The sequence below is a fragment of the Bos indicus genome, chromosome 21 (assembly GCF_029378745.1).
Source record: "Bos indicus isolate NIAB-ARS_2022 breed Sahiwal x Tharparkar chromosome 21, NIAB-ARS_B.indTharparkar_mat_pri_1.0, whole genome shotgun sequence".
NCBI lineage: Eukaryota > Metazoa > Chordata > Mammalia > Artiodactyla > Bovidae > Bos > Bos indicus.
The window spans coordinates 55,395,680-55,408,308 of NC_091780.1; the positions used below are offsets into that span (position 1 = coordinate 55,395,680).

Here is a 12,629-nt window from a genome sequence, read left to right on the forward strand (position 1 = left end):
CAAAACCCAGGTCTGCCACTTACTAGCAATATATTCTAGTGTAAGGTTTTTAACTTCTTTGCCCGTCACTCCCCCCTACTAAGTAACATAAATGATTGAAGTGGTTGGGTCTAAGAACAAAAGCATTCAGTAACAGAAGTAATGCAATGTGTTCATTATACAACTCTTTAAGGATGAAATTAAATGGCAGTATATATCAAACATCCAGACTAGTACCCAACAGAGAGGATAAATTCACAAATGGGCAATGTTAAAGATTTACAACAGACAAAGTAAAAAGTGAATACTGTTAAGAGTATGAATTAAACATTCTTCAGTCTAAAACTGGTGAAGATTCTTTGGTTGGTAGGTAGAAACCATTCCTAACTTTTGATAATATATCTTAATTTTTTTATTATTTTTCCTATTAATAAGTCATATCCAAGCTAAGAATGAGGAATTCTTATTTTGTTTCACACGCACAAGACAGATCACAATTTGAATAATATAGGTGCAGAAAAGTTGCTACCTTCGCAAAAGAGATTCCAGCTTAAGTACCAATAGAATGCTAGTTAAAACAATCCTCAAATCAAATTTCCTGCTCCACAAAAATAAATCCTTTTATCCTTAGGGCAAGACAACAGGCACAAATAAAAGAACTGATCCATTAATGCATTTAAATAAATTCCTCCAAACACTAATATACCTGCTTTTCCTATTTGGCTGAGGTAACTGTTCAATGACCTGACTGATGGAACCACGTGTGTCCAAATGAGAAGAATCCAGAGAGTCTGAAAAAAATAACTGGATATTAGCACAAAAGGCATTCACCACCAAACTTTAATACAAATTCAGGAATGTGGACAATACCAATCTAATCAGCTGTATTAGAAAACCAACCTTGTGCGTACCTACTACACACCAGACACTGTGCTAGACTTCCTTACACACCTCACCACAATTACATAATATTTAAATCTACCCAACTCCAATATGAGCACCCTTGCAAAGGGATCTCACCTGCGGCTTTGTTTTCTTTCAGATGCTCATTGAAGCCACTCTTACTGTCTCCTTGTTCTTCTTCAGCTGTTTGCTCAGTATTGGACTCAACATCCTAAAAAATACACATGCACAATATACCCACTATATATGAGATAATCCAAAATGAGATATATTTTTATGAAAATATAGATTTCATTTTCCAACCAACTTTACCCAAAAGATAGTGATCTCCTAAGTACTTACATTTGCAGGCTGGTCTAGATTAGGGGTGGGGTGGGGTGGGAATCTACTCAATCATTTCCAAGCAACCTATCACTCACCAACACAGGGTTCTCTTTGTGCGTCTGAAGATTAGGAAGGTGTCGAGCTAGCACACTGAAGTGAGAACCAGAATCATCTTCTAGAACCTGGCTTTCAGGCTGAGAATCTTCAATTATCAGGCAAGGAGTGTCTTGCTGAGAGAAATCTGAATCCAACTGACTTCCAGTAGGGTCCATCTGCTCCCCTGGAATGGAATAACAAAAGATCAGTTCCGTGTAACCTACTAGCCTTCCTCACGCAGTCTGAGCTTAAAATAATGAGGCAGTTAAGTTCGAGACTTGGAAAGGGGGACGAGTGTAGGACTCTTCCTATTACAACATTGTACATAAGCACTTTCCTGTCATACCTGCCACGGCCCGATTTCCTCTTGCTTACAATCAGCCTGCCTACCCTTCTCTCCCCTTCCATCACCTTCGCGTAGACACCCTTTCCCCTCCTTCCTAACCTCTACTCTCCCCGCCCCTTTTTTCCATCCCCCACAACTCTCCCTACGTCCTTCAGGCGCCTCTACCGCTCCCCAAAAAGCATCTTTGGAAAACCTCTGATCGTCTGAACCCCTACAGCCGTTCCTGCTTCCTCACGACCACCCGGGTCTTCCTAGCGAGTGCTACCCCACCCCCTCCTTGGGGCCCTCCAACCCTTCCCCCGTCACCGCCGCCATGCTTGCCACCCCGCCCCCTCCGGTTTGCCACCCCTTCAGACGCGAAGCCCAAGCCTTCAGAGCCGACTACTCCCCCTTTTCCCCACACAGTACCAGGCATCCCGGCGGGAGGTCCCTCGCTCTCGTCCTAGAGGTTTCCCCACGCTCCCCAGGTCCCTCCAGCTCTATCCCCAGGTCGCCGCTGTAGCCACCGCCGCCACCAGCCGCGAACTCCCCCTTTCCCGTCGCGTCACGCAGCATCGGCTCGCTCATTCGCTGCTGCTGCCCGCCACTCAAGAAAGGCTGTGGGTAACTGGCGACTGAGTCGGAGTGCCCCGCCCCACGTAAGAAAAAGGAACACGGCGGCGTGTTTCCATGGCAGCCTGGACTTTGCAGGCCCTCCCTCTAGTATAGCTGGAGAATGACAGTATCCTTGAACCGAAGGGACCTTGAGAGGGCATGAAATATAGTCCGATGCCTCTCCAGGACGGTTGTCTGTACCACTGCTCAGACATAAGAGAAAAGACCATTTTTTTTTATTGTTCATGCACCATAAGGCCCTACTCTCACCCTCTTGCGTGGAAAAGGTTTCCTGGTTTTCTAATAAAAGGGCAAAGAAGGATGGCTAGAATTTCAGAGCTAGTGAAACGGAAGAGAGAGAGGACTCTTCGGGGTTTGCCAGGTCAACCAGGATCCCCTTCTTAGGCCTCTACTTGAATTCAAGGGCACACATTAAATACGTCTCCACCAGTTCTTTTTTTTCCTATTTACATTGTCTGAGGGCCCTGGTAAGCCATATTTTCCCCCCATTGCCCTTTCCAGTCTGGAACATAGTTCAAGCTTCATATTTGCTTATCGGTGACCTATCTTTTATGGAATTGCAGCCTACAGAGACCATGGCCCCAGACATTTTTTGCACCTCCGTTTGAGATAACTGAGCACAGTAACTGTCGGTGATGAAGAGAACAGCTGCTGCTCTTTAACTAAATGACCTCAAAGATCCCTCCAAGCCCTGAGAGTCTATTATCCTAATTATGGTGCTAGGGTCTTATAGAGGGTGTGGCAGCTGTGACTTGTATTATTGAAGGAGGTCCCATGAGGAATATATTGTTTTGGGGAGGGTATTTTTGTTTTCTGTTTTTAATTTAAAAGGTGGTTGGATCTGAGATGGAATTCTAGCCAGAGCAGCTGTCAATAGGGAAAGCACCCAGCACCCTGCCAGGCATATACATAGTAGGTATTCAATAGGAAGTAGTTTTCTCTCTCTCTACCCCAGACTCAGAATGACTTAAGCACAGTCCAACCATGATTCTCTAATTCTGGAAAATACCCAACACTTGATATAGGCTAAGCTGAAGTGGAGCTTCGTATCAACCAATCTTCTCCCTCCTGTTATAAATTACATTGATCGTATTTTCCAAACAAAAATCAAAGCATGTCATCTGAGTATATGTTACTTGTGGGAACAAAAGGACAGACTCTTTGAAATGAAACTGTCCTGAAAAATCTAGAATCTACTGTTGCTATAACTAGAATATAATTAGGGTCCCCAGAATGTTTTATTAGTGGAACAAAAATGGAAAGGAGCATACAGAGACATATCCCACTTCTTAATCCTCAAATCCTTTATAACTGACTCCTGTCTTCCCTCCTACTCCTAGTGTAGCAGAAGACCAGTGACCAAATAAATGCAGTCCTACAAGAACCAGGTAAGGTCAATATTGACTACACTAGATAGACAAAGTGAATTCATCTGCTTGATTTGAGAGGACACAATCATGTCCTGTTGTATGCAAATTTTGACCTTGATTCCCATAAAAATTCTCCATAGTCACTATATTTTGGGTCTTTTCTGTCCTGCTGTTGCATCTTCCATCTCCAAGCAGGACATAAATAGGTAGACTTTCTTGATTATTTGACAAACAACTGTATGTGTTTATCAAAACTTATAAAACTGTACTAAAAAGGGTAAATTAAACTTCAATAAGCATGGCTTCCCAGGTGCCCCAGTGGTAAAGAATTTGCCTGCCAATGAAGGAGATGCAAGAGATACGGGTTTGATCCCTGGAGAAGGAAATGGAACCCCACTCCAGTATTCTTGCCTAGAAAATTCCATGAACAAGGAGCCTCCTGGGCTACACCCCATGTGGTTGCAAAGAGTGGTTGTGTTCAGTTAACACAACTGAGCACAAACGTGGCTAAAAATAGATAAATAAATGAGCCTGAGCCATTCCCATTACTAAATAAAACAAGACCTTTTTTAAAAAGAACTGTGAATTCCTTGTTAAGCAGGATGATAATTAAATTAATCATTAAATTTCCCAAAGAGATCAGAAAATGCAGGCAGGATGATTACCCACTGAGGCTGTGATTGATCACAGTTTGGTGATCTAAAGGCCTTTACTGACTCTTAGACTGCAAAGGACCATCAGCATATCTGCCTGTCTACAGGTGCATCTTTACCTAAGCCACCCCCAAGAAATCTAATCTACCTCTAAAGTTCTCCCAGACAAGAAAATTCCATCAAACCGCATGTTAACTCATTTTGAAGTTTAACAAACCTCATTGTCAGAAATTTTTCTTCTATTCATATAATCTAAATTCTTTATTCTAGAATTTAGAGCCATTTTCACTCATATTGTCCTTAATTGGTAATTTTAAAACCTGGACAAATTCTCCTAAGACTAGGATCATCTCAGCTGTCCCAATAATTCTATCAATCAAACAATGAACATAAATGCTACATAATGAGCTCGATAGTCTTTTCCTGAGGTCTCCTCACAGACTTCTCTAAGCAAAAGAACCCTAGATGGTTTAATACTACCTCACAGACACTATTCACCAGCCTTTATATTTGCTTCATGGTTTTCCCTGAAGCTCAGCAGCAGAGAACTTTACTGAAGATGAGTAAATTTAATGATAAACTAAAACATACCCCTTTTAAGCTGCAATATTAAATTATTACAAACTTAAATTTAACATGTAATTGATTCTGACCTCTAGGCTGTCTTCTGTTGCATGTGGACCTATACAATCATACCCAGGCATAGACCAATAGTATTGATATAATTAATAACTGTATTACAGTTTTACTGTGTGTCAGGCATGTACTGTTTTACATTCACTATCTCACCTAAAAGCTTCATAACTCTGAGGATTACAGATGAGGACACTCAAAATTAGAGAGATAACATAATTTGCACGATGTCTCACAATCTGTGAGAACCCAGTCTAACCTCAGAGGTTTTATATATCTGATTTACATATATATATATTTTATATATGTCTCATTTATATATACATGATTGAGGAGGAACACTTAACAGAGGAATGGCAAAAGAGTTGACAAAAAACTTTCTCATTTTAGAATGTATTTTTGAGTATAAATATGGGTGTCCCTAGTGTCCTAGAAATTCATAATAATTAAAATAATATCAAGAGAAAAATAATATGGAGAAAAATGAAAAGTTGTCAACTTCCCACTCTTATGAAGAAATTAAGTCAATAAAGAGGTGATGATCAAAATGTGAAAGCAAATTGCCTAAAGTAGTCAATAATTGCCTCTGATATATTAACTTCTTAACACCAGGCTGATATGCTTAGTGCTATGCTATGCTATGCTAAGTCACTTCAGTCGTGTCCGACTCTGTGTGACCCCATAGACGGCAGCCCACCAGGCTTCCCCGTCCCTGGGATTCTCCAGTAGGGCCCTGCAACCCCTGCAGTGGAAGCAATCTTAACTGGTCTGTATCATCTCTACAGAAAGTCCTCCTGTTAATTTTAAGGAAGATTTTTTTTTAAGTTTAGACCAGCAGAAAAGTTACAAAAAGAGTATAATTGAAAAACAACAGTATAATGATCTCTCAGAAACCCTTTCACCTAGATTCACATGTTGTTAATATTTTACCACATGGCTATTTATCTTTTTAATTGTGGTAAAATATGCATAGCATGAAATTTACCACTTTAACCACTTTTAAAGGTACAGTTTAGTGACATTAAGTACACTGATGTATTTAGCCTCCCAAACTGAAACTCTTATCCATCCAACACTTATTTCCCCCTTCCCCTCTCCCTTCAGCTCTTGGCAACCACCATTCTACTTTCTGTCTCTATGAATCTGACTACTCTAGGTACCTCATACAAATGGAATCATACAATATTTGTCTTTTTCTGTCTTATTTCACTCAGCAAAATATCCTCAATGTATATCCATGTTGTAATTTTAATAGCAGGTGTTAGAATTTCCTTCCTTATTAAGCCTGAATAATATTCTATTGTAGGTATGTATCACATTTTATCGTCCTTGTTCATTTTAAGCCACTTTTCAAACTTTTCCAGAACTCCAACTTTGCCACACCCAAGTACAGATGATGCCCTGAAGGCATGTTAGCAGACTCCCACCAAGGCAGCCACCTCTTTCAGGTTGCTAATTTTCCCGCTGACCAGTTAGCTGTAGGCCCTCTTACTGGCCTGAGTCTCTCAAACACACAATATTAAGCACAATTGTGACTTCAGAATTAGCTGCAATTTCCTTCCTTCCACCTTTTCAAATGTTTAACCCAAACTGCTTAATTCCACCAGAAGCTGCTTACCTGGAAACAGAGAGGTAGCTGTGGGAAACAAGAAGCTGTGGGATGAGGGGGGAACGAAATAGAATCCTCGCCTATTTGAACACTGACAGGGCTTGCCATGCTCCCTTCTCTGGCTTATTCCCTCTCCTTATAGAAATATTCAAATCACCACATCCTGGAAGCACCTCCCCTCTACTCTTCTATCAAGCTCTGGACTTTTCCTCTCTCCTTTCCCTCCAATCTCCACTTTCTCCATACTTATAACTCCATAATCCTTTACAATCTGGGTTTAATCCCCACAAATCTAGTGCCTGGAACAAAGCAGTTACTCTAAAACTGTGAACAACTGATTCTGAAATTTTCTTGTCAAGTCACCTCATTAGCTTTGGTCTCTATCATGTTTGATGGTGTTGCTGATTCCCTTCTCTCATCCTGTAACCTAAATGCAAACTAACAACGGATGGATGGATAATTTAAAAAAAAAAGTGAGGTAGACAGAGAGAGAGAATGCAATACTACTCAGCCATTAAAGAAAAAATGCAATCTTGCCATTTATGACAACATGGATAGACCTTGAGGGTATTATGATAAATGAAGTAAGTCAGATGGAGAAAGACAAATATCATATGATTTTAGTCATATGTGGGACAAATAAAAAATAAGTGAACAAATGAACAAATCAAACAAACACGTGAATACAGAGAACAGAATAGTGGTCATCACAGGGGAAGGGATTGGGTGAAGACAAAGTGGCTAAGAGGGTCAACTCTATAATGATAGATGGAAACTAGGCTCCCCTGGTGGCTCAGACAGTGAAGAATCTGCCTGCAATGCGGGAGAACTGGGTTCAATCCCTGGGTTGGGAAGATCCCTGGAGGAGGCCATGGCAACCCACTTCAGTATTCTTGCCTGGAGAACCGCCATGGACAGAGGAGCCCAGGAAATAGTCTCTGTTCATGAGATTTCCCAGGCAAGAACACTGGAGTGGGTTGCCATGCCCTCCTCCAGGGCATCTTTCCAACCCAGGGATTGAACCCAGGTCTCTCACATTGCAGGCAGATTCTTTACCATCTGAGCCACCAGGGAAGCCCAAAGAAATTAACTATTTTCAAAATTAAGTCACTGTAGCAAAAACTGAAGCCCCAAAATGGAAGAATGCTAAATGTTGTCTTATCCTAAAGAGCTCAATAACTATAAGACACAATAAAAGTGCTGTAGGAATGCATGCTGCTGCTGCTGCTGCTAAGTCACTTCAGTCGTGTCCGACTCTGTGTCACCCCAGAGATAGCAGCCCACCAGCCTCCCCCGTCCCTGGGATTCTCCAGGCAAGAACACTGGAGTGGCTTGCCATTTCCTTCTCCAATGCATGAAAGTGAAAAGTGAAAGTGAAGTCACTCAGTTGTGTCCGACTCCTAGCGACCCCATGGACTGCAGCCCACCAGGCTCCTCCGTTCATGGGATTTTCCAGGCAAGAGTACTGGAGTGGGGTGCCATTGCCTTCTCCGATAGGAATGCATAGGAGGGAAAACTCAAAAGAAAGAATTTTAGTCATGTGGTTATAATGAATATTTAGTGAGTATTTACTGTATTCTAGGAGCCTGGCAGGCTATGGTCCATGGGGTTGCAGAGTCAGACATGACTGAAGCGACTCAGCACACACACACAAGCTCTGTTTACTCTCCCTCCTTGCTTTATCTCATCCAGTCTCATACTGTAACTACCATTTATATAGCAATGACTCCCAAGTTTATATCTCCAGCCTAGACCTCTTTCTCAAATCCTGAACCTACACCTAACAGCCTATTCAATATCTCCATTTAGATTCCAACTGACATCTCAAACTCGACATGCTTAAAACTGAATTATTTGGGTTGCTTCCATGTCTTTACTATTGTAAATAGTGCAGCAGTGAACACTGAGGTGCACGTGTCTTTCTGAATTCCAGTTTTGTGCAGATATATGCCCAGGAGTGAGACTGCAGGATCATATGGCAACTCTATTTTTAGTTTTTTGAGGAAACTCCACACTGTTTTTCATAGTGGCTTCGACACTTTACATTTCCACCAACAGTGTAGGACGGTTCCCTTTTCTCCACGCCCTCTCCAGCAATAAATGCCCAATCTTTTCAACTATATCTCCACCCACTTATGCCCAAATGATCATTTATAAGAAAATCCCAGATATCATAAAATTTCATGCATAAATATTTATATGTGTGTTACAGAGAATCTTTTAAACATAACAATTAACACACCTAAAGAAAATTAACAGTAACTTTGTAATGTTATCAAATATACAGTGTTTAACTTTCTCCAATTGTTCATAATTTTACAGTTCCAAACAAGATTTGTGCATTGCATTTGGATGACACTACCTTCAGTTCAGTTCAGTCACTTAGTCATGTCCGACTCTTTGTGACCCCATGAATCGCAGCACGCCAGGCCTCCCTGTCCATCACCAACTCCCGGAGTTTACCCAGACTCATGTCCATCGAGTCAGTGATGCCATCCAGCCATCTCATCCTCTGTCGTCCCCTTCTCCTCCTGCCCCCAATCCCTCCCAACATCAGAGTCTTTTCCAATGAGTCAACTCTTCCCATGAGGTGGCCAAACTACTGGAGTTTCAGCTTTAGCATCATTCCTTCCAAAGAAATCTCAGGGCTGATCTCCTTTAGAATGGACTGGTTGGATCTCCTTGCAGTCCAAGGGACTCTCAAGAGTCTTCTCCAACACCACAGTTCAAAAGCATCAATTCTTCGGCGCTCAGCCTTCTTCACAGTCCAACTCTCACAGCCATACATGACCACAGGAAAAACCATAGCCTTGACTAGACGAACCTTTGTTGACAAAGGAATGTCTCTGCTTTTGAATATGCTATCTAGGTTGGTCATAACTTTCCTTCCAAGGAGTAAGCGTCTTTTAATTTCATGGCTGCAGTCACCATCTGCAGTGATTTTGGAGCCCAAAAAAATAAAGTCAGACACTGTTTCCACTGTTTCCCCATCTATTTCCCATGAAGTGATGGGACCAGATGCCATGATCTTCGTTTTCTGAATGTTGAGCTTTAAGCCAACTTTTTCTCTCTCCACTTTTACTTTCATCAAGAGGCTTTTTAGTTCCTCTTCACTTTCTCCCATAAGGGTGGTGTCATCTGCATATCTGAGGTTATTGATATTTCTGCCTGCAATCTTGATTCCAGCTTGTGCTTCTTCCAGTCCAGCGTTTCTCATGATGTACTCTGCATAGAAGTTAAATAAGCAGGGTGACAATATACAGCCTTGACATACTCCTTTTCCTATTTGGAACCAGTCTGTTGTTCCATGTCCAGTTCTAACTGTTGCTTCCTGACCTGCATACAGATTTCTCAAGAGGCAGATCAGGTGGTCTGGTATTCCCATCTCTTTCAGAATTTTCCACAGTTCATTGTGATCCACACAGTCAAAGGCTTTGGCACAGTCAATAAAGCAGAAATAGATGTTTTTCTGGAACTCTCTTGCTTTTTCCATGATCCAGCGGATGTTGGCAATTTGATCTCTGGTTCCTCTGCCTTTTCTAAAACCAGCTTGAACATTAGGAAGTTCACGGTTCACGTATTGCTGAAGCCTGGCTTGGAGAATTTTGAGCATTACTTTACTAGCATGTGAGATGAGTGCAGTTGTGCGGTAGTTTGAGCATTCTTTGGCATTGCCTTTCTTTGGGATTGGAAAGAAAACTGACACTACCTTAGGCCTCTTTTAATCTTTAAGTTTTTCTCTTTCTTATTTCCTGCAATTTATTTGTTGATGAAACCACATCATTTGTTCTGTAAAATTTCCAACTTTGTGGATTTTTCTTATTACATCCCTGTGATGTCATTTACAGTATTTTATTTTTTATTTTTTATAAATGGGACAGAGAGGTATGCTTGTTCATATTTATGTTCCTTTTTTTGGCAAGAATAATTGGTATCATAAACTTCCTACTGCATCTCATCAAGAAGTATATATTAGTAACATTTGGTTTAATGTATTTTTGTTCTGTTACAATTGACCATTGGGTTCAAATATTACCACCTTTTTACTTGATATTTTAGCAGTCATTGATAATTATAACCAAGATGAATTATTTCACTAGGGGCTGTAAAAAAAGTGATATTCTAATATTAACATACTACTTTCATCTATTAGGTAGAATTCTTCTATAAATAAGAACTTATAGAATAGTCAAGTATTTGAACATTTAGAATAGTCAAGTATTTGATTAGTGAGGGAAAGGCAGGGCTTCCCTCATAGCTTAGTTGATAAAAGAATCCACCTGCAATGCAGGAGACTCCAGTTTAATTCCTGGATCAGGAAGATCCCCTGGAAAAAGGATAGGCTACCTGCTCCAGTATTCTTGGGCTTCCCTTGTAGCTCAGCTGCTTCCCTTGTGGCATGACTCAGCTGGTAAAGAATCTGCCCGCAATGCGGGAGACCTGGGTTCAATCCCTGGGTTGGGAAGATCCCCTGGAGAAGGGAAAGGCTACCTACTCCAGTATTTTGGCCTGGAGAATTCCATGGACTGTATAGTCCACAGGGTCACAAAGAGTCGGACATGGCTGAGCAACTCACTTCACTTCAGAGAAAAGCAGGACAAACGTTTCTTTCGATTTACTAGTTTTCAAAATAGTAAGTTGAGGTCCTCCATGTAATACAGAATAGTTCTCTAAATAATGAGGTTGTCCAGCATACCCCAAAGATTACTTAAGAGAGTTTTGTTTTTAGTATCACTATGACCTGTGGGTTTTAACACATTTGGTGTGCTTCAAACCACTGCAATTATTGTTCATTTTGAAATACACACTGTCCCATCTTTGGACCATGGAAGTCGTCTCAGATTAGCTCCAAAGTTCTTTTGACATGACTTTAGCACTCTTGGATGGCTTTGTTGCTTTCTGGTATAACAAGATGTTCCAGGTTCATCTTGTTTATTTCCTGCCACAGATCTAGAATCAGATGTTTCTCTGAGAAGCCTTGGTTCATTTAGTAGTAAATGGTATTTAAAGACTACAATTTAGACAGTTGGAATACTTACTGCTACTGAGTTGATCATTGTTTGGCTTTATCTAACTAAATCTTAGGGTTTCAGGGCTTTTATCCAACTTGTTTTATTCTATATCTCTTTTTAGCATAATCAACAACTTGATTCCTAATAACATTAGCACAATTTATTTTATTCAATTACATATATAAAACTGTTTCCAAAAAACTCCCAATATTATTACTAACAAGATCACTAATAATAACAGTTTAACATTTTTTGCAGTTTCTTTCTTTCCTTAGGGTACATCCCATAAAAATGTATACTTAAGATATATGCTACAACATGGATGAATCCTGAGGACATTATACTAAGTCACATAAGACAGTCACACACACAAAAAAACAAAATACTGTGTGATTCCACTTATACAAGGCATTTAGAATAGTCAAAATCAGAGACACAGAAAGCCAAACGGTGGTTACTAGGGACTAGTGGGTATGGAGGAGAATTGGGAGTTCTTATTTAATGAGTATATTGAGTTTCAGTTTTACAAGATAAAAAGAAGTATGGAGGCTATGGCCATACTCTCTTGAGTGTGCCTGATCTCATCTGATCTCAGAATCTAAGCAGGGTTGGATCTGGTTAACATATGGATGGGAGACCACCTGGGACTACTGACTACTGTAGGTTTAAAAAAAAGGTGGGGCTACGGATTACATGGCTGGATGGCATCACTGACTCGATGGACTCGAGTCTGAGTGAACTCAGACTGAGTTGGTGATGGACAGGGAGGCCTGGTGTGCTGCGATTCATGGGGTCACAAAGAGTCGGACACAACTGAGCAACTGAACTGAACTGAACTGATGGAGATGGATGATGGTGATAGTTCCACAACATAATGAACATATTTAATATCACTGAACTATACAATTAAAATGATTAAAATAGTAAATTCTACGTGTATTTTACCACAATAAAAATTTTTGAAAAAACATGCAGTTAAACTACCATATTTTAAAGTCATCTGAAACAATTCCACCAATTTAATACAGAGGTTAATTTATTTCACTTTGATTTTTATTTTTAGTGACTTCTTTATTTTTTTATTGAGGT

The 12,629-nt window shown here is 40.5% G+C and overlaps 1 protein-coding gene across 8 annotated transcripts in view; it reads right to left on the reverse strand.

Moving 5' to 3' along the window:
• Positions 1-12,629, reverse strand: part of TP53BP1 (tumor protein p53 binding protein 1) — a 93,996-nt gene that overhangs the window by 69,309 nt on the left and 12,058 nt on the right. For 5 of the 8 annotated variants that reach the window (XM_070775521.1, XM_019983410.2, XM_019983409.2 and 2 more), the window contains exons 1-4: positions 2,057-2,199; positions 1,302-1,486; positions 1,000-1,093; positions 686-770 (exon numbers count right to left, since the gene is read on the reverse strand). In XM_070775521.1, coding sequence (XP_070631622.1) covers positions 686-770; positions 1,000-1,093; positions 1,302-1,486; positions 2,057-2,063 — 371 coding nt within the window. In that variant the 5' untranslated portion in view covers positions 2,064-2,199. Of the gene's footprint in view, positions 1-685; positions 771-999; positions 1,094-1,301; positions 1,487-2,056; positions 2,201-12,629 lie in introns of those variants that run through there. The other 3 variants (XM_070775519.1, XM_070775518.1, XM_019983411.2) reach the window with 2 other exon arrangements.